Raw genomic sequence first — 27,808 nt, 5'->3', positions numbered from 1 at the left:
TTTCTGTTTTCTACATCTCTGGAGAAATACTTTAAAGTTCACTAAGAAATACTTACCTAAACATACTAATCTTTTCATATTATTTCAAATATAGGTAGTTGAATTCTAAATCCAGTTAATACGGTATTTCAATAAAATAAATCACATTAAATAAATCATGTTGTGGATCTTAGAAAAATTGTGCAAAACTGCAATCCTAATCATAGAATCATGGAATGGTTTGGGTTGGAAGGGACCTTACAGATCATCTGGTTCCAACCCCCCTGCCATGGGCAGAGACACCTTCCACTAGACCAGGTTGCTCAAAGCCCCATCCAGCCTGGCCTCGAACACTTCCAGGGACGGGGCATCCACAGCTTCCCTGGGCAACCTGTTCCAGTGCCTCTCCACCTAATATATACGCCTCACATGTATGTTATTACATGTTATTACATATACGCCTTACATGTATGTTATTACTCCCAGAGGGCTCTAAACAAAAAGAACCTTGCGTTACTGTGTTTGTTAACATATTTAAACATTTATGATATAATCAATTACCCCTCTTTTGTTAATTAAGACTTAGCTAAAAGCTGGCTAGAAAACCAGTGGCTCTAATCTCTCTAATCTCAACCAGTGATTTTGTTGCCTCAGTATGTAACTAGCAGAGATCCTCTAGCTAATACTTCTAGCATTTTTAATGTGTTATGATCTTATAGCTACATTGGATGAGAACTTTAAAATCAGTATAATATTACTAAGATGATGTTTTAGTTCTGCAAAAAGAAATAGTAATTTTAAAAAAAATATTTGTTGCTGTTTGGAAAGAGCACGTTTCTCCTTGTGGCTTTCATCCTGCCAACCTCGTTTCCCTTCTCTAGCTCCTCTGTTTCTCTTAAAATCCCCCAGAACCTCACTAAACCTCACTAGAGAGGTTTCGAAAACCTTGCTTTGGCTATGATGCTTTAATCTCTCATGGAATCTACAACTTATTTCTTAACAAAATCTGTCTTTCCCCCCTGTGGAATTTTGGTTTCTGCTATTGACCTCACCCTTTCTTGTTTCTCCAAATCAAAAGCATAACTGATGTAAATTCTGCATATCTTTTTTTGAAAGGCCACCATTAACCTCTTGCCATTCTTATTAGTAAAAAAAATTTTAAAAATATTGTAAAGGACTGACTTCTTGGCTGACAATTTTTTCAAAATCTCCATAACTTTTTTCATAGGCTTGCTCTTTTCCCTCTTTGTGTCAATACCTTTGTATCAACATTACTGTTAAGCACTTTCATTTTCTATATTGATATTTCTATTTTTTGCCTTCCACTAATCACATTTGTCCTGTCTTTCATTTCACCTCCATTTATCCCATTATACTGCATGTCTCAGTGCTCTAAGTTAATCTCCTCCAAGTATTTCTTCTGTTTTGCAACTAATACTTCTGCAGAAATCCTTCAAGTCCGCACAGACCTTCTCCTTCCAGTCAGCTAAGCCCTTCTGATTTCCCCTGTGCAAATCTCTTCATTAAAATCATATACAGTCCATGTAACTCAGGGTATAGAACCATATTATTCTTGCTAAATAGGTACGCAGCTACCTATATGGGTGCAGGACAGCAGGGCTGTTGTCGCATGGAGGGGCAGCATCAGTTAGAAATTTGGGAAAGGAAACTGGAGTGAATGAGCAGGTGAGTGGGAGAGTGAGGGATGAGAGAGGGAACGGGCTCGTGGGTGACTGGGAAGGAGAAACACAGCAAAATCAAACAGTGCGGGGGTGAGGGACAAAAATAATGGAGAGATCCAAACGCATGGCAGAGGACAAGGCTAAAAACAGACAACAATCACGGAAAACTGGCAACAGAAAATGCAGAGAGACGACGGCACAAAAGAGCCGTAAATAGGGTGGAACAGTTGCCGTAGCGCTGCAAACACGTTAAGTTTAATATAGTGAAAGGAAGGGATGGTGGCAGGACAACACGTAGCAAGGCCAAAAGGCTCAAACAGAAGGGCTGTAATAAATATTTATTAGAATAATAAGTGTAATGCCACCTCAGACCTTATCACTTCCCCCTCACCCGCACCCATGGCGGCCCGGCGCCAAGCCAGGAGCCAGCTGATCCCCGGCCTCTGGTGAGGGGTCCTGTCCCCGCGTCCCCGGGCTGCAATCGCTGTCACAGGGGTCCTGACATGGCGCCACCCTGGCACCAGACTGTGCGAGGGGAAGGCGGACGAAGCGTTTCAGCTTCCCACCCCCTGGCAGCACGGGCTGAAACGCGGCTGCCCCTGCCCTCCGTCCCGGGCAGTGCCAGGAGGCTTGGCCAGGGCCACGGGCCGCGGTGGGGAGCAAAGCGAGCCGCGAGGGCGGCCCTCCCTCGGCCCCACGGCGGAGCAGGGGAGGGAGGCACAGCCGCCACCCCCGCGGCGGCAGCCGGTTGCCCTGGCGAAGGCGACGCCACGCAGCTGCCTCCGCACGAACAAAATGGCGGCGGGCGGCGGCAGCGGGGTCCGGCGGGGCGGGGGCCTGCCCGGGGTAAGGCGGCGGCTCGGGCACGGGGAGGCGAGCGGGGGCAGCGGGAAGGGGCGCGGGGCAGGGCGGCCGTGCCGTGCCGTGCCCGCCCCGCACACTAACGTCCTCGCTGCAGGTGCGGAGACCGCCCGGCGGCCCCCTGCCGCCCGCCGCCGCGGGGACCGGCGTGGTGAGCGGCGACTTGCTGGCCAAGGAGGAGGAGTACAAGTAAGGAGGCGGCCGGGGGCGGCGGCCAGGCCCTGTCACCTCAGCCTTACCCCGCTCGCTGCTGGCTGCCATAACGGAGTTTACAGTTAATCCCCTGTGTCCGCGTCCCTCGGCTCGATCGCCCACAGGGTACAGATGGGAGCACCAAAAGCAACGTTTTAACTTTCTGCCGGCACGGTGCAGCTTCCTGCCGCCGTTTTACCCAGGCGCCGCGGGGCGGGCGGTGCTGCCCTGGGCCTCGCTTCGGCCCTGCGGCATTCGGCATGAGATTCTTCTGCATTTAAAACTCTGACGTTACTTTTAAATTATGAATATATAAGTGCTTAAGCCTGTCAAAAAAAAAAAGCTTAAAAGCTCTAAAGCTTGTGACAAATGCAGTGAAAGCACATTTAAAAGCACTCGCTCTGTTACCTGTCAGTTCTCAGCCCCTGTGAATGGCGAGGATGTACAAGGAGCCATGTCTCAAACTCACTTAGTCACACTGCATGAAAAGCTATAAAGTGAAGCATGCAGGAACACAAGCTTATTTTAACCTGTAGATATATAGGTAGCGACACATTTTAATTATGTGATCAAATAATGTAATCGTACAAGACTCCTTCCCCAACCCCTGCTGCTAAGTATACTGAAGGTGAGGACTGTGTTAAAAACAGAAAGCATTGAGGAAATAAAGACATAAAATGTGTATTAAGCAATGACATGGCCAAAACCAAGGACATCCTTGGTGAATTATAGTCTAAACCTTACTGTTTAATGGGCATAGGTGTTTTATTACTGTTGATTTGACAGAAACCCCAGAAATGGTTGAAACGTAACTTCGATAATACCCTGAAGTATATTTCAGTGTTCCTTTGTAGGGTTTATTAAAATTTCACTTAGTTCAAGCAGAGATACTGTCATGCTTACATTTATTTCTTTTAAATCTTTCAAAAACTGAGTGACAAGCATTCTTACTCTTTTAGGCGACTGAATGCAGAATTAGAAGCAAAAACAGAAAAACTGGTGCGTCAGGCTGAAGAAGTAATGGTGAGTAGGTTATGCAGACTGTTACATAACTTAGCCTTGGTTGACATGCACACAGGGTCAAGTTTCAAAAGAAATTATTTAGACCATGACAACTAAAAGTATTTTGGGTTCAAATGCAATCTAAGCTTTTAATTTATTTTTTTCAAATTTGTAAATTTCTACTAAAAACACATCCAAAAGTAGTTTTTATATAATTTCATCAGGTAGGTAGATGTTCACATAGATGCGTAGAGCATTTGTGCAGATATATACAAGAAACCACATAAAAAACTTGTTTATGATGTTTAAAAAAAGTATGTGTAGGTGGTTTTATGTCTTAAATACAAAAAAAAAATAGTATTTGAAAACTAGATAATGTTGCAGTAACATCCTAGTGAAATAGGATCTACACTGTTTAAGCTGTAAGAAATACAAAGAACAAACAACATAAATAGAAAATATGGAGTTAGTAAGAAGGAAACTTTCTTATAACAGAAGAGTTTCCTGATTATTTTCAGTATTATGTTTTAACACTGGTGTGGCTGTGTACCAGATAGAGTCAAATTTTTATGGGAAAATTGGACAAATTAAAAAAAGGGAACGGGGGAGGTATGGTTTATACCCAAAACAGTTTAGAGGTGATGTTCTGCATATTAGATGCATTCATTGAAAGTGCACTCACTCAAATAAATAAGGCTTAAAAAGCAAATTACTAAATCTTCTGGAAAGCTATACTTACATGCAGAAGCTTCATTTTTATGTCCTGTGAAAACATATTCTTCTCTTGAGCTATGGTAAGCTGAGGCTAACTGCTTGGCATTTGAACAGAAGCAGATGAAGTGTCCAAAATAGCATCTAGTCTCTTTACTTTAAAAAACAGCAACAACAAAACCACTTTTTTTTTTTTCCTTCTGTAAATACAGCAGAAGATCAAATATTCTTAGGACACTTAATATACTGCATGGCACTGCCAGATTGCAGAGATATATATTTAACAACAAAAGAAAAACAGTCTAAGTTTAAAAAAAAGAAACCAAAAACAAACAACAAAAAGGAAACCAAAACCACCAAACAGGACAACTGCATTTTGTTCTGGATTATGCTTTCTAACTGTAACTTAGCAACATAGAAGCTATCTGAACATCCAGACTGACTTGTTCTCTAAAGTACATACGACATATCAGTGTCCGATTATGGTCATATTGCATGAATAAGGATTTATTTTTAAGGCTTATTGTGCACTATGGAAAATGGAAAACTTGTTCCACCTGCTATGCATTTGCTATTCTTATATTTCAGAGAAAAAGGAGGGGGGTAACAGCATGTCAGATGATGTTAAGCTGGGCAAAAGTTTTACGGGCAAAAGGCAATTACATGTTGTGGAGCAGAAATAAATGTTGGGGGATAGCAATGGCATTTTAATTTTTAGCCATCTTTTCCTGTGTTTGAGAAGTTCTTTTCCATGGTAGACTATATTTTCCGTTCTTTTCCATAGTAGACTATAGTTATTCGTAAATCACAGATCACAACATGTAATTCATCTTTAATGGATTATATTCCCCCAAAATTGACTACTTTTTTTTTTTTAAATAAAGAAGGGCCAACGGGAGATACTATCTAGGCCAGTTTCAGTACAGACTAAGTCACGTGAAGACAACAGACAGAGGTATGTGCTTTACATCTGCTGCATATAATTCGTGGGCAATCTTTCACGCTGATCCTGCACACCTTGACTTGCATCCTAGTCGTGTTACTGTTTTATCTATCTTTGCAGCATACTAGATTGGTGGAGTCTAATTTCTTTTCCTATTATTTGAAAAAATTGATGCTAAGTCAGTGTTGTTTCTTGTTAGTTCATGGAAGTCTTAATTTTGCTGTAATGTTCTATCTAGGATGCTAAGTAGTGCTGACATCTGTAAAAAAGCAAGGTAAGGTAACAGGTTTCTTTGCAGTACAAAACAGTAGACACTCAGAAGTAGATGGTTTTTAACCAGTTCAGCTGACAAAGCAAATAAATAGATACGGGTTGGTTCACATTTAACTTGGCCTAAGTGTTCCTGGGACAGGAAGTGCTTGATTAAAAAAAAAAAAAAAAAACCAACAACAACCAAACAGAAAAACCTAAGACAGACAAACATTCAGCTGCCACCCTCTGGAACCTGGATGTCACTACACTTCTGAGGCCGACATACCTTTGGCCTGTATGAACATACGTACAACTGTGGGTTTTGGCCTATATGTTCAAACCCATTAGCTCTAGAGTGGATATATAGCTGTATTTACTTAGTTGTTCAAAGGCATTATTATTTACTTAGTTGTTCAAGGGTTTGTATATTGATAGTACAGGAAGTGGGTGAATTTAAGATAGATTAATACACAGTTTATCAAGGAACTGATCTGGTGGGTTCCTAAATTTATGATGCTGCTAATCTGGATAACAAAGATACAGGGCCAGACTACAAGGTGCTTCAAATGTTACACTGCAGTTGGGAAACTGTTTTGAAATAGTATATATGAAAGTCTGCTAGAGATGATCAAATAATTACTTTTGTGCAGAGTAAAAGTGAAAACAAAAAGTGAGGGTTTTTTATGAACGTAAAAGGATTTTTCAGTACACAAAAAGGTGTGACAGGAAATACGTGATAGAAGCCTGGCTATACCAGCAAAAGTTTGCTATTATAGTTAAAATTATTCCTGAGCTATTTTAAAACCATATCTGTCAGTTGTAGAGGGGAGAAAAAAGTAACTCCATGTGTTATCAGTATAGTCATGCTTTGCAAACAAATTCTGGATCTGGCTCTAGTTTTATGTTCTGTTAGATGGATTTTGAACAGTAGACAGAAGATTTTTAAGAGCTTCAAACTGGAGTTGAGTTATAGGGCTGTTTTATGAAGTAATGTGGTTGGAGGATTCAGCCCCACAAAGGGAGTTAACAGCTTTGATGGTATACATTTGAAATAAATGGGAGTGCTGGAAGAATTAAAAAAAAAATATGGGCAATTAGCATGTCAGAGTAGCAGTTGATCTACCAATTACCTACATAAATTAAAACACCTTAAAACAAGCACAGTCTGTGTTCTGGTAAACATTCATGTGAGAGAAGAATTGAAATCCCATGCTGTAGTGAAAAAAATTAGAAATGTGTGCTAGGAATAAGGCACACTGATTATCCATGAGTGAACATTGAGGCTATTCAATTAGATTAGTTCCAAGTATTTAATATTTAATTAAAATGTTTTTTCTTTCAAAATTGTGCAAGCAGATAGGCCATAAATCTAAAGGAAGCACTTGAGACTTTTTTGAAATATCCATTTGAAATTTCCATTGATTCCTTTAAGGAGAATGAACACTAAAGCAAGTGGAAAGAGGGGAAGAAATTGAAGCAAAGAAAGAGGTAGTTCAGGGAGGAAAAAAAAAAAAAAAAAAGACAGGTTAAAAGGAAAAAAAAGAGTAAGCAAAGCAAAAAAAAAAAAAAGGCAACAAATATTTAAGTCACTCTCCAAGTCAGTGTATATTTTAAAATAAGTTGTTCTGGAGTTTTTATAGCACAAGTTTTGCAGAGAAGCTTGAATTACGTAGAGACAAAGCAGCTCCAGTGACACCGCACTGAAATCAGCTTTTGTTTACACTTTCACTCTTCAGAGCATTGCCAGGCTCATGGCGATGGGAACTGTACGCGCATGGGCAAGCATGCTATAGGCTTTGAATAGGATTAGCAAACACAAAGGGTTTGCTCATGCGCATGCATCTCGTGTTTACATGCAGAGATGGAATTGTTAAACATTAGCTTCTGTTTCAGTCTTGCCACAATCCTCTAGCTACTTATTTGTATACCTTTTCAGGATCTACACATTAATTTCACTTACCAAACAACTATAGAACTCTATTATGAGGTTTTGAAAATGGGTTTTCATGTATGGGGAAGAGGAAAGAAACCATTAAGGTTAAACAAGTTTGAGGAATTTAGTGAACAATGAGGGTGGGTTTTTTTTTTGCTTTGTTTGTTGTTTTTTTGTTGTTGTTGTTGTTTTTGTTTTTTTTTTTTTTTTTAAAAAGAAGGCCGTGAGACAACAGATACAGTAGGAACAAGTTAGTCCATTGATGGAAAGAACATTGTTGTTTTCTTGGGTATAGAAAGTGTTGTATTCTCATGTTTTTCAGAATAACATATAACTGCTATTTCTGTGGCAGCAAATCCTCACCTTCTGCATGCTCCTAAAACTAGCCAATAGGAAGGAAGCATGAGGAAAATAGGGTAAATAGTCAAAACCTAATCATCCTATTCTTGAAGTCTGTTGCCAACCACAGACAGATGATTTCTCCAGGTTTTTTTGGATTAATAAAATCTGGAGCTTTGTGCAGATAATTCTTGTTGATGAATGGATGTCTGTGAAATTTTTAAAGGCAAGATCTAAACATTTGCTCAAATCAGCTGGGCAAAAAAATAGAGGTGATTTGATATGCCTGAAATTTAAATTTTATTCTAAATCTTTTATAAGCCAGCATTTTAATTGAAGTAAAAAATCATAGAGAGTAGTGAAAAAAGTAGCCTTTCAGTGCAATAACACAGATTCACATAACTCATTCTGAAATCAAAAGTTATATATATATGACAAGAAACTTGACCTGAATAGTACACAACATGCTAAAACTTTCTGCTTGTTTCTAGCAGATTTTAAAAATAATCGTTTAACTTGAAGTTCAGTTACTAATAAGCAGATAAAAAAAGCTGGTTTTTTATTCCTGATTTTTCATCTGTAAAATGGATACAATATTTGTAATATGTATTTCAGAGAAAATTCTGTGAGGCTTAATTTATGAATTGCTGCCACTTCATATTCAGTTGATAGTCCCTGTCAATTGACTTGACAACAGTCAATCTGAACATACAATTGCATTCCCTCCTAGGATGTAGAGGATACTGGTTTATATCTTTGTTTCCTTTGTATTAATTCAGGGATTTGTATGTCAGGTAGGTGTATTAACCACAGAGCTGTTGGTGATCTTTGGTAATGGTTTGTCAGTCTCTCTCGTTGAAGCCGATAACACTCTGCATACTGCTAAGTACTCCCTGGTGCAGGGAATCATTGATCTAATAAGCCAGTAGTTGCAGCAATTACCCGAATTGCAAGAGATGAGATTCAGGTTCTGGTACATAAGTAAACTATTGTATTAGATACCCTGGACTCACCAGGGGATTTAGATAGCAAATGAGGTAGAAGGGAAAGACAGAGAATGAGACTGAATTTATGACTGAACTTAGTATATGTTCCCACCTTAGCTATATTGTTTATTCTAGACATATAAAATGTTATTCTCCTCATTCTGATGGGGGGGTTGAATTTTTATTGTAAAATGTTTATTTTGTTATACATGTTCAGTGAATTTTTTTTTTTTTTCTGCAGGGGTCCACTCTGTCCTGAAGTATCCCCTCTTACACAGTCACATGCCAAGGTATCAAAGTCAAAAGTATCCTGGTTAATTTCTCTTCTAGTATAATTTCCACATATTACTTCTGGTTTTGAGGCTGTGCTACACTGGGGACTTCCATGGTTGGGAAGCCAAAAGGAAATGATGTTCAAAGGAGTGCTACAGTGACAGTGTTACCAGGGTTTCTCAGTGCCACTGGTGGTTAAGTGGAGTTACATCACATTTAATTTTTGTGTTCTAAGTTTCCTAGTCTGTAAAGCATTGACAGAATTGTTCAGAGTTTTGAACATCAAATTAAGAATGCCAAGTGCAAAACATTAGAACATATAGTTCATTTCTTCCTTTCACCCCTTCCCTCCCCCACCAGTATAATACTAAAGACCGTGCTACTGTCTTCTAGATGTAATAATAAACAAGTAGTCAAAATAACTGAATACAGGAAGGGAAATATAGTGGAGAAAGGAGATTGAGATTAGGACCAAACTCAATAGTCTCTAATTACAATTACCTTGAATCTTTTAGGAGGTGTGAGCTAAAGCTTCCCAAATACTGTCTCCAGTTATTTGTCAGAATACAGTAAAAAAAAAAAGCCTACTTTTTGAAGAATGTTTATTTGAGTGAAAGTAACAAAAATATTGTTGATCTTCCTTCTATAGGGAATTTATAAGGTTAAAATAATGCATAAAAATAGCATGTTTTTGAAGGTATGATAAGCATTTTTCAAAGAAATGCACTCTGTTGAAAGTCCAGTAGTTAATATCTTGATAATAGCTGAGAGCCTTGCTTATGCATGAATTTGTTATGCGTGCAAAAACTCCCACAAGCAAATGAGTATTGGATGTATTATAATTTGGGCATACATTGGGATGTATTATAATTTTTGGACATGAAAGTTGCAAAATGAGTGCAAATAAAACTGGAAAATTGTGCTTTTGAAAGTTTGAAAAGCATACTGTGAAAAGTATCCTTGAGTCTGAATATATGAAAAAGAAAAAAAAAAAAACACAACACAAAAAAGACTAGAAAAAAGTAATTCCTAACTAATTAAAAACCCGAAATCACTACTCTCTGAAAAAAATTTGTAGCTAGCAAACAAGAAGAAATGTGCTTCCATGCCCATGGCTCAGAACAGACCGTGCTCTGGAAGTAAGGGAAAAAGAACGACTTCAAGGTATATTATACACATCTCTCTTTGTTTGTAATGAAATATTTTAGTTGCTATTTTTGTCTATCAGGTTATTTTTATTCATGTATGCTTCTACATTTAGATTTATTTATATAAATAAATGTATAAAACTTTTGGTCCTTCTCAGTCAGCTCCACCATGTAGCTATCTCTGTTCACTTCCATAGAGCACCAAAAAGTATTAGTGAACATAGGTGATTAATATTACAACAGTGAAACTGTCGCTTTCTGCTCAAGCACTTGTCAAGGCTGACAGTTAAACTCTGTTAACTCCTTCAGTAAAAGGATGCCTGATGAGCATACATGTGGGAAATACATCACCTGAGGCAACATGAGAGTGCACACTTAGGTGGTGCAGACTGATTTGTGATCAGACTTGTGATGAGAAACATGGGGCCCTCCAGGGTCTCCCCTATTTTGCTGAATCTTGGGCTCACAGGACAAGAGGGAATCAGTAATAGTACCATGGCATTCAGGGGTTTCAAGCTGAAAAGCTTCAGCTCTCTAGATAGCAAATTCAAGGTTATGAAAGCAAGAAATGAATATCTGGACAAAAGAAAAGAGTAGAGAAATGCATAAAATCATGGGAGCAAATTAAAACTGCCACAAGATACGGACAAATACCAAAACAGGATGAAAATTGTCTGCAAGGTGGCAGAACACGGAATTGACACAGGCCGAGGTTGTCTTTCAGGACTTGGGAGTCACTTGTAGACCCTTTGGACCTCCCTTGGGCAGTTCAGGGGAGGCTGTCATGCTGGCACCACATCATGAGATTTAGAAATGCAGATACAGGACCTGCAGGGTGAACCCAAAGTTGTGGGAGAAAGCTAGCAGCTAGGAGGAGTTTGGAGGTTGCATTGAGATGAGGATATATTGGAATAAGACCTTAGGAGCTTCAGATCCCGTGGGAACTAATGTCATCTTTTTATAAAAGAAAGCTGAGAAGATACCGTATGTAGCAGATGTGTTACACACTTTGTCCTTTGCTTTTATGAAAACTTAGGTATGCAACTTCTAGCATCGATGAAGATTCCTAGGCCAGGCATAATGATACAGAAATTGTGGTAGCAAGGCAGGAGTATAGCCAGAGAGGACAAAGTTGTAGAAAAGTTAACGTGCAGGGGGGAAAATAGCAGAATTTAAGGCAGAGTATAGTAGCTAAAGCCAAGAGAACATTCCTCTGTTTCTTTCTTTTACTCTGATTTAATTATGAAGTTGTTGGATAAGAAGACCATGCCAAAATCTTCTCAACAGAAAATGGTACTGTTTCTCTGCCTCCTACATTATAATACGTAAAATTCTGTAATTGTTTATGTGGAATACAGTAAAGGTATCTTACATAAAGAAAATGAGAAATTGTCATCAATGCATCTTTCATACAAATGCGAGCAATGAAGTTGCATTACGTAAATAACTGTATACTCTTAAAAAAAGCAAATATGCTGTATTTTTGTAAATTTTTCTTTGTATTATAAATTTAAAATCTCGGGTTTGCTTTTTTTTAGTCCAAAAATAAGAAACCTGGAAGTACAAGGCACGGATGATGTTGATTGTATAGATTTTTCTTTAGCAAAAACAATGAGCAAAATTGAAGAAAAACTAGAGAGAGGAGGCTTACCAGATTGTCTAGATGATGATATTATTCCAAGCGTTGGAAATGAAATTGGAGCGGGTAGGTTTCCTCCCATGGTTAAGTACTTTTATTCTTACTTCCTGACTGTTAGAAATGGGTTCTCCTGGGGAAAAAAGGAAGAGTTTCTGTAGAAATTACAGGGAAAGTTCTAAAGCCCTTAAGTTAAAGAAGGGGTTTTTTTCTTTATATAGTCCTAGAGGAAGATCAGGTCACATATAAATAATCATGGGAAAAAGTGAGTTTTTATCTTGATTTCCATCTTTGTAGGAAGACATTTGGGTGGTTACATATGTTGAATATGTGTATAACATTTGATTCATTTCATTGGGGAAACAGAAATACACGGTGCTAAGCTTGTATTTCCAAAAAGATGAGCTTCAGTCCTTTGCACAGATTCTGCCTTTAGAGGAAAAAGCCTTTCCTCAGATCAATGCTGTGGATCTTAGTACGTGGCTTAAATGAAGTAATGTTTCGGCTACAGTGCTTGAAAGAGAATCCTGCAGATACTTTCCCACTCCAAATGGTGTGTTTTATGTTTGTCCTAGAAATAGAGTGGGAAAGGGGATTGCAGCATTTGCCAGTGAAGCTAAAGGCATGATTCACATTTGTCTTCTTGGCTCTGGTGTGATAAAAGTGGGTTTATGTAGTTTCTTACAATGCTAAAGCAAGCATGAAGTCAGAGATTCACTGCAGTAGCACAAAATGCCAAAACCCTCTTCTTTTAATCTAACAGCTTGATGTCAACAAGCATGCCAACACAGCAGTAGCTTGATTTCTAACCTCATGTAATTCTGTGCAAGTCTTCTGTTAGTAAGCCTCCCAAAACAGATCGTCAGATACCTTTTTTATAGTTCTTCTTCCTGACCTAAACAGAAATTGCTTTGGATTGCATTGGAAGCTTAGACCAAATAAATTCAAGGTAACTCAAGAAGAATTATTACCGATGTCTAGTAATGAGGTCTTGTGGACCAAGGGCATGTGTTTGAGTATTGAGAATTGTTTCTATAACTTCAATGATGAAATAAAAATACTCTGGATTGATTTTTGCTTTTTAAATTTGATATTGACTATTTAGAACACTCTGAATGCCTCCTTATTATGCTAGATAAGTTATTGCAGAGCATGCTAGCAGTGTCAAACTCTCAGAACAGTTACAGTTTTCACAAGGAAGTAGATGTAGATACTAAATAGGCCCTGTTACAGAGTGGGCTGATCCCTTAGTGGGAATCTCCTAGTAAGGGATTCCTTAGGTTGATGTGCCTGTGCTAGACTTTTTAGGCCAACATGCTGATAAGGTTCCATAGCATTGTCCTTTCCCTGAGCTTCTTGCAGTGCTCTTCCTGGATTTAGGTTCTGTATCTTTATTTTATGATCACAGGTTATCACAGTGCAGCCATTTTTCTGCCAACACAGTAGCTTACATATTATTTTTCTTAGGGGCTGTTTTTGTGGATTATAACTCAACTCTGCAGTAACAAGTAAGGATAGAAGCACACAGACATGTAGAAGGCCGAAGATGAAGCTCTATTTTTATCTAATATACCCCTCATACATACGAACAAAATACCTGAATGTGTTGTCACACTTCGTGTTCATCTTCAGATTATCTCAGGAGTTCAAGACACCTATTCTTTCTTGTAGGGTATCAGAGTCTCTCAGATGTCCTTTTCTTGTTTACCATTCCCTAAACTGTTAGTTACTTTATAGCCTAAGACCATCCTATTAAGTGATGCACCTCCCCCTTATCAGCCGCATCAAGTGATTAAAATTGACCAATTAGGAAGCTAATTGTTTTGTTATCTTTACCTCTTGTGAGCATTCAAACTCATTTTGGATCATCATAGCCACCTCCCAAGGCTGTTCTGGTTCATAGTTTTGCTCTTGGATTTTCAACAAGGTTTACTACTAAGTGCTCTTAGTGACACAGAGCCATCTAAGACAGAAGAGAAGTTGTCTGCAGACTAATAGCTGAGTAAAAGAGGAAACAAAATGTTAAAAAGAAAAAAACCAGTTTTTGCAGGTAGTGGTATAGTCTTAGAGTGATCTGTTGCAGAGCTTACGTTGTTCAATATACAGAAAACTACTCTGGAAAAAAAGGAATGATAGCTGGTAAAGAAATTTGTATATGAAACAATGATCTTAGGATAATTAAAATTGACATTGTAGTGTTGTAGAAGAATCTGATAGTACTGCGTGAGGTGATACAATGGAGGTTTATAGTCAGCATTAAAGAGTGCAAAGTAATGCTGATAGAAAAAACAACTCCAATTACACCTATTTCTAAGTTGGACTCTGTTTAGTTATTACTAATTACGATGTCTCCAAAAGCATAAACTTATTGCTTGTTCACAGTGGAAAAAGCAAACTGATTGTTAGAAATCCTTCAGAAGATAACAGAAAACAAAATATTGTACTGTTATCATTATGCTATTATATAATTGATGCTACCCCATCTTGAGTATGACAGACAGTTCTGCACACCCCATCTCAAACCAGGATGTAGAACTAGGAAAGATACAGGAAAGAGTATATAGTAGCAATTAAAAGCGTGGAGCAACTTGAATTTGAATCTTCAATTTGAAAACAAAACAATTGAGGGCAATGTGAAAGATTTTGTAATGAAAACAGTGATGGTGAAGGGAAAGCTGTCTTTTTGTAATGCAGACACTAGTAAATGCCACATTAAATTGGATCTAAAGCAAGTGATACAAAATTTTTCTTTCACATAATGCATGATTAAATTAGCCAACTCATTGCCACAGGATACTGGGAATGCCAAACTACCATATGTTTTATGAAGAAAATCAAACAACTTAATAGTATAGAAGTACATGAAAGAGCATGAAACTTGATGGCTTCAATAGGGTCTCCATCTCAGGATAGCCACTAGTTACCAGAAGCTAGCAAGGATGTAACAGGAGGAAGAAAGTCAGTCTGTATCTTATTTTTTCATGGTGTTTTCCTAAATCCTACTTACTATTGGCCTCTGCAGAGTTACAACTTCAGCTGCAACTGACAGTTGATACGGGAGGGTGGGTGAAATAAAAAGATTTCCTATTACAGCAAATGAACACATGTACCCATCCATCCCTTCACGTTCTGCTCCAGATACTCCTCCTCCACTTTATTCTTTTCCCTTTGTACCTACTGTGAATAATGGTTATTCCTGCGTTAACTTGATCCTCATACTGTTTCCATGCTTTGTGCCTGTGGAAGTTCAGGGGGAGTTCCTTGTGAATGATCTGGGGAAAGGGTGGGGAATAGGGAGTAAAAGAACATACTGTTCACACACAGCTTGTTTTCTCGTGACAGTAGTATGTTTCTTAGCTGTCCAAAAGCAAGAATGTACTTTGTTTGGAAAAAACATCTGATTAAATTGGTTTAATTTTAAACTATTAACTGAATAATGTTAGCAGTGTACTTTAAAAAAGCATAGACTACTGTGTGGGAGGGGTATTTACCTATTAGGAGGGTTTTGCAGTCTACATTTAATTCCTTGTTGTGAGCAGTTTAAAACTACTTTGGGTATAACTACACGAATTGCAGCTACAGAATGATTGCAATGTAGACATACCCTACAATATAGTTTTCATGACATCAATCTCAAGGAATGCTGTAATGTATAGCATAGTATGATTAAAGTTTCTAATAAGTTTCAATTTTGAGAATTATGAATCTTTTACATTTTAAAGTTCAGTCATTAAAAGCAAAAATGTATACAAAGCTTTGCCTAAGAATGAGAAACTTGCAACATTTATTTAGAAATCTGAGTTTTCATTTGCCTATTTCTCTTTAATAATTATAAACAACAGTGTGTTTTTAAAAACAAGAAGATGAAAGTGAGTTCTTACATCAGTCTTGCTTCTTTTCTGCATTGAATAACGAGTACTTGTGTATATTAAATGTAACCTTTTATGTTCACAGAAGCTCAAATCAGATTTCTTAAGGCAAAGTTACGTGTTACACAGGAAGAGCTGGATAGTGTAGTGTGTGAATGCAGGAACAAGGTAAGAGCTGAGTTTTCTTATCTGTAGAAATGGAGTAGGTTCCCCTTTAACAAATAATCACAACAGAATTCCCTCATCTTTCCTTTGCAAGTATTAAGAACTAAGGTTCTACTTTTTTAAATTTCTTAAGAATTTAGAGTCAAGAATAGTAATTTCTTTATAAATGTGATCTTGGGCTAAAAGCTCGTGAAATAAATATACTTAATTAAAAATAATGTGGGGCAGGAAAGAACCACTAGGAACGAAGACGTGCTCCAGCTGTAGGGACGTTAAGCTGCTGCAGAGTCCCCTAGCCACCACTGCTGGGAAGGAGGGCGTTTCCAGAGCCTGAGAAAAAGGAGGAGAATACAGTAGCAGTCAAATACAGATTTTGGTATACAGAATGAAGATGAGTGGTGCCCAGAGCTGGGTGATGGGAGGAGAGGAATGTTTAGGGCAGAATGAGAAATAAAAAAGCTAGAGAAATTTAATCAGGTGCTTTGGGTATCCTTGGTGGAAAAAAGTGTGGAAACCAATGATCTGTGATCCACTTTAAGTGGAGTATTGTAATCAAAACAGGAACCAGGCTTTCTCTGTTCTCAAGATTACACTTGCTGCGAAAGACTGTATCAGCTACACTGATATTTTACCGTTAGAGTGTACTACAAGTGAGCTTTATGATCTGCACTGTCTGGCAATGTGTTTTCAGGTGATGCTTAAACATCTCTTGAACTGTAAAACCTGAAATAGTTTGTGTCTGTCTGCCAGAGGGATCACCTCTTTTTCGTGCATTTGTAATCAAGCAAGGCTTTTGAAGTAACTTTCCATTTTACACAATTAGATTATTCTTAGTTGTGGTCCCAACTTCAGAATGCGTTTTTCCACCTATTCCCCAGGCTCAAATGTGATGATGACATTCAGAACATATGGCAAACCACCTATATGTATTCTCTCAAGCTTTTAATTTAGAGTTAAGGAGCAGGGTGATATTAAATAAGTTTTTGAGATAGGTACCTGGAGAAAATCTTTAGAAGGAATTAGATTTTGATATTTTATATCTGTATTTAATTTTTATCAGTACAGTTGGTTCTGCATTTTAATACTTTTATGCTGTGATCAGAACTTGTTACATTAGATTTTAAAGACATTTTCATTTTCAAATCAAATACAATTTTGTCAGTAGCTATTAAACTTCATCATTCCATGCCAAAAATACTACAGAATTCAGTTACTATAGCAGATGACAGAAGACAACCTTGTACCGATTCATGTTCTGCTCCCATAGCACTCTGTATGCAAATGTATTGTTTTGGGTACTAGTTTCTCTGATGTGAAAATAACTTTATTACATTCAAAAGGTCACAAAAATTTCATATGGGCAAAGCCGTGAGATAGAGTCAGGGTTTTGTTCCAATGCAGAGTCCAATTATTATAAGGAAGCAGTAAATCTGTTTTAAATATAAAGAAGTGGGAGTTTCTGAGGTGCGTGCGGTCACATGAAACTTAGGGTTAAGCACATATATTTCCCAGGTGAGAAGCCTGTATTCCTAGGGGCTGAGAGGACAGGAGAGAAAGACTTATTTTCATAGAAACTCCATTTCTGTATGTGTCTTGATTTCTTTTCCTTAAAGAATGAAGAGCATAACATATCTCTGAAATAACCTACACTAGTATTCACTTATAATGTTTAAAAGGTTATAAAAGAAAAATGCCTTGAAATTATAATGCTTAATGTGGGATGTAATTGCCAGTAGGTCATGAAGCTAATACAGGATTCACTTGATGTTAAGAGAATCTTGAATTTGAATACTTGATGTATCCTGGATCATTAGCTTGCTTTTAAGTCAAAACCAGATAATCTCCTAAAACATAATGGACTGATTTATCGGTAATTATATTCTCTTTTTCCCCAGAATTTTTCCTAATGTGTGCATTTAGCTATTCTCACAAAAATGTCACAAAACGTCTTATGTGCCACTGTTAGTCATATCATTCTATAACATTTTGATAGTTAGTTCTCAAAACCTTTGAACTCTGAGAAATCAAATGTTTTACATACCACCACAAGGCAGTTCCAAGTAAAAGACTGCAGAAAATTAAATGAGAAAAGTGTTACTGTTTTTTGAAGTATTGTCCTGGTAAACCGGTGTTCTGTTTTCTTAGTTTGTCTTAGTTGTTTCCTTTCTTAAAATTGTTGTAAAATCCATCATGAAGGATCTAAACATTTAAAAGTAACATAATTTTTTAAAATCATTATCTCCGTATCGACAATGTGTATATTTTTACTGCCTTTTATTTACAAAACATTACTATTGCATTATCTTACTGCTTCCTTGCAATAATTTAGTTGGGTTTTTTTGCTAATTACTGTCAAACAGGATGATGAAAATCAGAATTTAAAATCTCGGCTTAAAGATGCTGAAGAAGAAAACACCAGACTGCAACGAACAATCAGTATGCAACATTCCCAGACTGAAAAGTACAAAACGTTGTCACAAGAAGCAAACAAAAAAAGTGAAGGGTTACAGCAAGAGGTCATTGCACTAGAAAAGGTATTGCAGATATGAGTCTCATTGATCTCATGAAAAGGAAAAAAATGCGTCAAATCACCTTCTGTACTCTAGTTTGATAGAGTAATATCCAATGATCCCAATAGCATTTCAATCTCTGATAATAGTTTCAGAAATTGTATTTTTAAATGGTCTAATCACTTTTTTAAAGGAAGAAATAATATATTTTTCTAATTGCTTTTCTTCTGCTTCTACAATCATATATCTCTGTATTTTAAAATTAAATTCTTGTATAAAAGACCCGCAAGAGAGAAAACAACCTTTTCAGAAACTGCTGTCGGATTCACAAAGGAATCTTGAAAAATACAGAGACATTTTATTTTTCTGGTTTTAATTATAATTGTTAAAAATTACTTCTGGTAATAAGAGTTTTATTGTAAACTGTAGAACCTGGTGAGCATTTTGAAAAAAAAAAACCACCTGCAGCTTATATTACTATCTTCTGCAGGTAGAGGAAAGGATGAGTCTTTGTTCTTGAAAAAGGACTGTTTGAAAACCAGCCGCTCCAATTTGGATGAATCAAAATTAACCTGGCTCCTGCTGTAGGCCACATATGCAAAATTGTATACATGCCTAGTTGTAGCAGATGGCCTGCATACACAGCTTTGTTTGTTTGGAACTTAATCTAAGAGCAGCATGTGTTTTTCTTTAATTACTCAGAGCTAGAGAGGTTGACTTCAAAATCATGTAATACATATAGTATTGTGTAGTACATTAATACAACCAGGAGAATGTTTCACTTAAAAATTTGGGGAAAACAGACACAACTCAGCCTAACAAAGTCTCATTATACTTCCATTAAATCATGCTATGCATTTGTATAGGCATGCTTTCATCTTAACACTATGTAATTCTGGCATTTTAAAACTAAAATGTTCGAAGTTTGTGTGTTCTTTTTGTGCAGGTACTTGGAGGTTTTAAGTTCCCTTAATTAAGAACCCTGATTGTTGATTCTGTCAGGAAAAATATTCAATAGTAGTACTCATACTACTCATCAGCTCACGGTAAATAGGGCTAAGAGACTTACAAAGTCATTTAGTCCATTCTCTTAAACCAAGACAGGATAGATCACATCCAAACCATCGTGGACATAAGTTTGTTTAACCTGTACTTAAAGCCTTCTGTAATGGCAATTTCCATAATTTCCTTAGACAGTCTATGCTGGTACTTGTATACTGTCACAGTTAGAAAGTTTATCCCAGTATTTAGGAGATGTCTGTTGTGATGAAAAGTTTATTCACTTCTGCTGTACAGCTACCACATCCAAAATATGGTCGCTTTCCTCACTTCTCTTTGCTCTGGATTTACCATCCTCAGTTGCTTCAGTTATTCCCAATAGGTGGTGGTGTCTAGAATTTCTCAAGGTTACTGATGAGACATGGTCATGACAAACAGTGGTAGCTCTTTAAAATACTGAGAAGGCAAAAAAGGCAGGTGTATGTAATGAATGGTTTTCTGCTAATTCAGAAGTTATTTTACATATATTTCTGATATAAAAAATTGTCTAACTGCCAAAAACATGCATTTAAAGATCATTTTGCAGTAACTGCTTCAATCTCCTATGGACTGAGCAATCTGAAAACTGTTTTATTCTTTAGGTATGAAGTATTATTCAACACTATATAAATAATGTAGTTGTAGCTTAATTCTAGACATGTTTAAAAAAAATTTGCTGTGAACACAGGCCTGAATTTGTACTGCTGTGCCACTAAACTCCCAGACTCATTCAGTCTAGATAAAGTTTTCTGTATAGTTGAGATAGCACAAATGTAATGTCTGATTTTGGGGCTTTTACTGCTTTTGTCGCGATTTCTGTTGTAACATAAATAATAGAAGACTTAAGTTGTGATACGTGCTTTCCCAAGCTTCCTTAGATTATCAACAATTTATGCAGTTTCATTAATCCCCCAGCTACTTTTTTTGTATGTGCCTAGGCAAAGATTCTCACCTCGTTTTCACAATTTACCTGAAACATGGTAATTTGTTATTTTTACATTTCATTCTTTCGGCGTTTGGTCTCTGTAAACATTTCTGCTGGAGCACCCACCTCAGGCAGCAGTTGAATTCTGATGCTCCCTGAAACTTCTGTCCTCTTCTTTCCAGCATTCTGCTTTTTTTTCCATCTAGTTAATCTAATAAATTATACCACCTCTCATGTCTTTTTTTCATCACCTGTCTATAAGAACATTCCTTCCTCTGTGTTCTCTCTCACTTGTTAATTCAATCTAGCTATAATGTTGGATAAAGGTCGGGGAAACACCAAAGTTGTGCTCTTATTCCTTTTAAGGCTATGTGCAGGGATTTTATAATGTGCCTTGAAGGAGGGCTTGATGTTACACAAATATTATCTCTCAAATGTTTTTGGGGGTGGACAGGTGTTGCTGAGCTTTCTAAAGATAGAAGTGCTGTGTATGCTTTCTACTGGGAGGAAAGAAAGCCTGCTGGGAAGGTTACTCATACACGAGGTCTCTGGTATCACACCCCCTGCTGCTCTTCAAGTGCCTCAGCCACTCCAGAACAGTGGCGGAAATCCAGAGATTGAAATGGGATGCAGTTTTAGAACATAGTAGTTTTTTTCCCCTCTTAGAGAAACATTATATGAGAAGATTAATATAACTTTTAGTTAAAGTGTTGAAGAATTGGCAGAAACCTTGCCTACTTACAAAATAAAAGACTTATTTTGGGCATTTTTAAGATGAAAAACTTGGAGTTGAATATATTTAACAATATATCCTCACTGGATGACTTGCAAAAAATCCTTGATAAGATATTACGTATGACACTAAATGTCAAAAAGCCCTAAAGGAATTATTAGAATTCTTCCATTAAATGATATGCTTAGCTGATACGTAGTTTGCATTGCATGCAGGCTATTTTTTTGGTCATTAAATGCTTGAAAGGCTATATTCCAGAACTTTTCATATTAATGCAGAATAAAATACATAGCACAAAAGATTTAGTTGACCCTATTCATACCTCCATCATCTCGATACAAGACAAAGAGGTTTGCATGCTGTGCAGCTTGTTTTCTGTGGAAACATGGGAGTGAGTTTCCAGCAAACGAATTTGCGTTCCCTGGTGATGCACGTGCACACGTACCAGGGAGGGGCTCCGCTGCCCTACTAGCCAGGCTTTTACCCATCTTTTTTTAATCAATCAGGTGGACGGGTTAGCGACAAAATAAAAATGTTAAAGCAACATCTGTTCTTGTGAACTCTTGGAGGAGACACATTCACCAACACAATTTTGGAGGATTAGTGAGATGCATCTTCCTCTTCCGTTTTCTTCATCCATGTTGGAGAAGATTCAAAGCTTCCCAGAAATACCTGTTCCAGTCATAACTTTACCATAGCATCTTTGCTGCATACACTTGTCAATTAGTATGTATTTCTTGGATAAGTGATGTAGAAATTAGAAGTGGAATTGAGAAAATAGAACAATTACTCAGAAATGATGTAGTCTGAGGGTAAGAGGTTAACAACAAGCCCCCTCTCTATCTTGCTTTGGTTAAAAGAATCTTTTTGTGCCCATGACTAAAAATCTGAGTGTCTTAAAAAAAAAAAAAAAAAAAAAAAGTTCTTTCTTTCTTTTTCACAAATGACAAAATGTGCTCTTTCTGCCAGAATTGTTTATTTCTTCTACTTTGTCTTTTATCTATATTCCCTGATCTTTAATCTCATTATTCTGTTCCTCAACTTGGTCTCTTTTTCTCATTTCCCCACTTACAGCACTGTGAAATACTACGATCAGAGACAAGAGGGAGCTGTTTTGATTGTTGCCATAAACACTTGATGAAGTATTTTCTGCTAGATGAAATACCCTCAGCCATCTTCAGGAGGCTGTTTTAGCTTTTTGTTGGTAATGGCATGTAGTAATCTCTGGGGAAAAGAGGTGGAAGGAACAGGTAGGAAGAAGCAGCTGGGAATACTAGCCACCATTCCAAATTGGCCAGAGTGGACATACTGACAATTTTTTCTCTTTTTCTGACTGAGCATACAAGGTTTTTCAGTCAGTCCTGTGGTCTTACATGATCAGCTCCACGGTTACTCTAAGAAAAGTTTAAAACAAAGATGAGAAAGATCCCTTTCCAAGATTTCAAAGGAGAAGGGGGTGTTTTAACAGTCTTTGAGACAGATTCTATCTGCAGGCCAAAGAAGTCCACAGCTGCTTAAGTTTTCAAGGGTGCACCTTGCTGTAAATGTATTGTCTATATGGGATTGATTAAAATACCATGAGTCATAACGTTTGTTTTTATCCTTTGCTTCTTAAATAGGAATTGGAGAATCTAAAGCGTGTACAAAAGCAGGCCGCAAGCAGTCAGAGTGCAACAGAGGTTCGCTTAAACAGGGCTCTGGAAGAAGCAGAAAGGTATAAAGTGGAGCTGAATAAACTGAAGCAAAGTAACAAGGTACAGTGGCTTCGGAAAACAAGTTCCAACCTGTAATCACTCAGTAATGCTAGAATGAGACAAAAGGCTTGATCAGCTTTGGAAGTATTGTGTCTCTTACAGACAGTCCCAAAATTAACTTAGGGCAAGTCACCAAAGGGCTTGATAAGTTATCTCGGATGACACTACTGCAGCCTATGCAGGAGAAAGAGATGTACAGAATAAAGTTATAGCCTTTCTGATTTTCCCCATTTGTGTGAAAATTAGATGTGTTTAGAAAAATGGAGAAGTACATCTACACAGGCAAACCATGGGTGTTATCTTTGAGAGTTTTCTTTTTTTAAGTTTTGATGTGGGAATATCTTGATTAATCCCATTTCTTTTCAGATATGTCAGGTGTGGCAACTGTTTGTCATTTTGTTATGTAATGCCAAGTTTCGTTGGTTAAAGCACCACTTTCATAAACAATACTTTTCTCCTTTTCTTCCCATGGTAGGATGTAGCTAACCAAGAACTCAAAACAATTGAAGAATTAAAAACAGAAAACAAGAAACTGCAGAAACAAAAAGGAGAGCTAATGACAGGTTTTAAAAAGCAGTTAAAGTTAATTGATATTTTAAAGAGACAAAAGGTAAGGACCAGAGTACTGTTACATTTCAGTTAACAACCTCTAGCTAAATGTGCCTGTTGTCAAGTAAGGTAATCATGTGAACTAGAGCCCCAAGACTGGGAAGTTTCAATGCAAGGAAGCAGCAGCCTCACTTTTATTAATGCATGTTGCTAACATCTTGCTTTGCAGCAAAGGCTGATCTCCTTCTGAATTGACCCCATTCCTAACTTGGAACACATCCTGTCATGGTGAAGGTTTACTACTGACAAGCTTTAGGACCGAGAGTATTTATTTGTTCAAGAACAAATACTGTTCAGGTAATAACAGCAGCTCCCTTTGGTGCTGTGTCAGTGGAATCCATTTTAGCATGTGAGATTTTTTTTTTTTTTTTTTAGTTTTTTTCCCCGCAGCCTATTACTTGTCGTATCGGCAGCCGCAACAGCCTGCCCTCTCAGGAGTGAGCCATTACATTTCAGACCTACAGTCTTCCTGGGTTCTCAAAGTGTGTTCTTCTGCATTAACAGTGTTTCTTTTTATTTATATTCTGAGGTGTTCTATATATGTACAATTCTGCCCAGGTGCAGATCTCTGTGTGTGTCAGACAAAAAAAGACAATAAGAGAGCGAGTACTTATCCTAGCTGTGAATTTACTAGATTGAAGGAGGGGAGTTGATCTCCTTCCTTTTGTAATTCCTGGAATATCACACATACTTTGAATCACACACACTGTAGTAACATCTGCATGGCTGCATGGGTGTTCCCATCCACACTGCACTCGCAGCTAGCCTTATTTTGAAAGCTGTTTGATTCTACGTTCATTTCACATCCCCCTCAGGGCATAAAAGGGAGGGCAGGGGCTGCTGCCTTTTAGTTTCTTTAGCAGCTGAAGTGGAAATTGAAGAGGATAGGTAGTAGAATACTTGCTGACAATTCATGCTGAACAATGAGTGATACAGCTTTCACAGAACAGTGTTGTAGCGAAAAGTGGATTAATACTTCAGATAGAATGTAGCTAAAAATGTATTCAGCTATCTTATTTGATAAAGCTGTACTGATGTCCCAAAAAGCGGGGGTGTTTTACTTGGAAAGAGAAACCTTGAACACTGCAGAGTGGGTAAATATGTTTCTCAAAATATATTTTCAGCATAGACCTGTCAAATGAGCTTTGATGGTACAAATTGAAAGAACCTGTGAGTTTACATGAAAGGAAATCAAAGTGAGAGGAGCGTATACTAAGAGATGTTGCCCAAATCAAACAATTTCCCACTTACTGATGCATTTAGGTCTTACAGTTCCATCACATCTTTCACTTACTAAATACTTGGGATTAAGCGCTATCATTTGTATCAGTTTTCCTTCTGCGGCTGCAGCAGACGTGCAGAGCTATGGGCTTCACAATTGTCTAGCTAGGATCTTAACATCACAGAGTGGTTCACCTCTGATTGCTTACTCTGCTGAATCTAATGCGATTCGTTTCGGGATGGAGTTAATGCGCTGCTTTTTGCGCTCTCAAACCAAAGCTGTAAGAGAGCTAAAGCGAGCAATGTATGGTGACTTGTTGAGCAGAAGCACCTTAGAAGGGCCAGCCTTTGAGGTAAGAAAATAGAACATTTGATTTACCCTTTGAGCACTGCAGTCATCACCAGACATTTTGTAAACACTCTTGAAGCTGTTGAGCCCCCCTAGAGAAAGAATGGTTCTGTATGGAGTGGCAACTTCGTGTAACAAAATACACATACTTATCCTAAGATTTGGGAACTGCAATACGGAAATACGCCTTCAATCTAGAATGCCTCTCCGACACAGGGCAAAGGAGGGTAGGTAACTGGGATAAGAGGAACTGGGGCTGCTCCTATATTTCCAGTGGAAGAGAATTTTTCTGGCAGTAACAGGCTGCAGAGGAGGTCTTGGGGACTCATCTAACGGGCATAGTGCTAGCTTAGCCTTCGGCTGGCCCTTCTAGCTCTTCAAGTTTATTTTGAGAATGAAAAGAATACAGCATTTACTCAAAATATACTCTATACACGAGGTAGCTCATTGTCCTCTGGAACATGAATTCACTGAAATGGGTGTCAAAGAGCAGTATTTCTGTTCGTGAACCAAAAGCATATTCTCAGATAAACTTCACAAAACTTCATTAAACATATTTTTAAAGAATTATGAATACTGTATCAGACTGCAGATAGTAGAGGAAACCACTTACCTTTTCTTATTAAAACGTTATTTACTGACAGAAGGAGGATGCTGTTAGTTCTCCTTTCAGAACAGGCCGTGATTGGAAGAACCTGAAAGAGAAGGGCGCCAACTCTGCCTTTTATAGCTTCTGGCAGAGGGGAAGGGCCGCTAAGGCTCGCATGTGCTTAATATACACAATCACCTGAAGAACTTCCAAGTCTGCTTCACACAAGCCTTTGGTTGAATAAATGAGGAAAACCTCATTTGGGCCATTTGCGTAGTATCTGTGTGGCAGATTCAGATGCACGTAGCAGGTACAGCTAGCCTGAAGGGGAGGATATGCTGCTGCATGCAGAGTGATAGAGGAAAAAAATCCCCAAAAGGTATTAAATACCAGTAGTAGGATGAGTTGCAGCTGGCAGCAAGTAGTTGCCGGTGTTCCAGCTGGTCTCTTCAGCCCATTCTCTACTTGCCTTGAGAGAGAACATTTAACAGAAAAATCTTAGTTTTAAAAGGGATTAAGGGAAGTTACTCTGAGCTTTACAGAGCTGGAGGGTGTTACACTGCCTGTGGGAACTGCAACACACTGTTGTTGTTTTGAACTGGCAATATGTCTATATATAAAAAAAATCCACAACAGACTCCTTGTAGACATGAATTTTTTCCTGTTCTTCAAAACATAGCCATTTTATTAAAATTTGCAGTAAAAACTGTTTTGCTGGGATACTTTCCTTTCCACTTTGAATGATCGTAATAGGTAAAGAGATTACACTCTGGTGTGGGGATGAGGACGGGTGGCACAGCTGTGATCTCTGCTGCGCCATCAGCTGGAACCCAGCGAGCTTTCCGGGCTTTCCCGCTGCTGCGCCTTTTTGATGGGTAGTTCTCTGCAAATACACAGACATTTAGTGCTTGTTTTCTCATCCAACGCTGATGACGTTTTTCCAAGCAATTGCATTATTTGAACAGAAAATTCACTTGTTCTAAGTTAAAAAGTTTGTTCCTTTCAGTGTTCCCTTTAAAGTAATGTGCTATATCCTATGTAGTGGAAATGCAAATTCAGAATACTGAATGATTTTTCAACATATACATATGTACCCATATGGGGGGGGGGGTGTGTATGTGCCATAATGCGCCGTAGATGTATGGTGTGATACACAGCAACACAGCTACCCATGGTCAGCTCCAGGTATTTCTTGTTAACGTGTACTACAGTTACTCTTTGTTTTATGCTGATGGTTAATTTTGAATGGTGTTATATTATTTTGTTAAAATCCTCATTTAACATTAAATCTCGCATATTAGAGGCACTAGCCTGAGGTATTTTTAAAGCAATATAAGGAACTAAGAAAAGCTATTGGTCCTGTTTTACTAGAGATGAAGTTGCAATGTTTAGCTTAAACAGGCGAACAAAAAAACAGAATGACAGATTTGAAGCCCCTTTCAGCTCTCCCAATTATACAGGACTTTGTATTGGTCATTCACACTATTTTACCTTCTGCTCCTAATTTTTTTTTTTTTTTTTTTAAGATGCACATTGAAGCTGCTAAGATGCTTTCTTTTACTGAAGAGGAATTCATGAAAGCTCTTGAATGGGGAAATTACTGATTCCATTAAAAAAAATTACTTCTATTTGAAATACATGTCAGATGGTACATTATTTTGGCACTGTATGTGAATGCTTGTTAATAATAATAGTTAATACCTGTATATCCCAGTGAATTGATTTTGTTGAGTTTGCTTATGTTTAGATCATTTAACTTTTATAAGCCTGATAGCTTGTGTTGTAATACCATATGAAATACACATTTCGACTGAAGTTTCAGGCCAAACTGGCCATTCTGTAATGAGCGGAGAAGCACAGACCGTGCAAGAAATATTCCAACAAGTGAACTTTGTTATCCATTTGCTCTGTTTTAGCATTTCAAACTATACCTTATCTAAGGTAATATTCAGTCCAAAGAAGTCCGGGTTTAGTCTCATAAAATGCCTTGTTGCAACAGAAATAAATTAACCAGTGATCCGGTTGAGAAGAAAATGTCATGTCCTTTTTAAAACACGTGGTTGGAAAATTGGCCTTGTCTGTTCTCTGTAACAGATCTCCCCTCAAAGC

At 37.8% G+C, this 27,808-nt stretch overlaps 1 protein-coding gene across 6 annotated transcripts; it reads left to right on the top strand.

Moving 5' to 3' along the window:
* Positions 1-2,195: 2,195 nt before the first annotated feature.
* On the top strand, positions 2,196-27,639 carry TEX9 (testis expressed 9). 6 transcript variants are annotated; one of them, XR_014229293.1, is made up of 13 exons: positions 2,196-2,507; positions 2,620-2,711; positions 3,674-3,737; positions 5,312-5,382; positions 9,122-9,170; positions 10,232-10,317; positions 11,840-12,006; positions 15,892-15,974; positions 18,332-18,505; positions 22,797-22,931; positions 23,407-23,541; positions 23,710-23,837; positions 27,226-27,293. XR_014229293.1 is itself a non-coding variant. In XM_082322649.1 (12 exons), the coding sequence occupies exons 1-12, from the start codon at positions 2,457-2,459 to the stop codon at positions 23,728-23,730; spliced, it is 1,128 nt and encodes a 375-aa protein (XP_082178775.1). In that variant the 5' UTR covers positions 2,196-2,456; the 3' UTR covers positions 23,731-27,153. The 6 variants fall into 6 exon arrangements, 4 of the variants coding, with proteins under 4 accessions (XP_082178775.1, XP_082178776.1, XP_082178774.1 ...); XR_014229292.1 differs by lacking the exon at positions 23,407-23,541; XM_082322649.1 differs by lacking the exon at positions 27,226-27,293 and having other exon boundaries at positions 23,710-27,153.
* Positions 27,640-27,808: the final 169 nt, after the last annotated feature.

This window comes from Platalea leucorodia (assembly GCF_965183815.1).
Source record: "Platalea leucorodia genome assembly, chromosome: 9".
NCBI lineage: Eukaryota > Metazoa > Chordata > Aves > Pelecaniformes > Threskiornithidae > Platalea > Platalea leucorodia.
Note: the sequence above shows the minus strand (reverse complement) of the source record. Positions and strands in the feature narration are given on the sequence as shown.

What these genes read in the sequence shown, in the direction of transcription:
- TEX9 (XM_082322648.1), top strand. Translation starts at nt 2,457, where the DNA reads ATGGCGGCGGGCGGCGGCAGCGGGGTCCGGCGGGGCGGGGGCCTGCCC. An exon ending in TGTGTGAATGCAGGAACAAG is followed by an intron (nt 15,975 to 18,331) that starts GTAAGAGCTGAG and finishes ACTGTCAAACAG; the next exon opens with GATGATGAAAATCAGAATTT. An exon ending in AACTGAAGCAAAGTAACAAG is followed by an intron (nt 22,932 to 23,406) that starts GTACAGTGGCTT and finishes TTCCCATGGTAG; the next exon opens with GATGTAGCTAACCAAGAACT.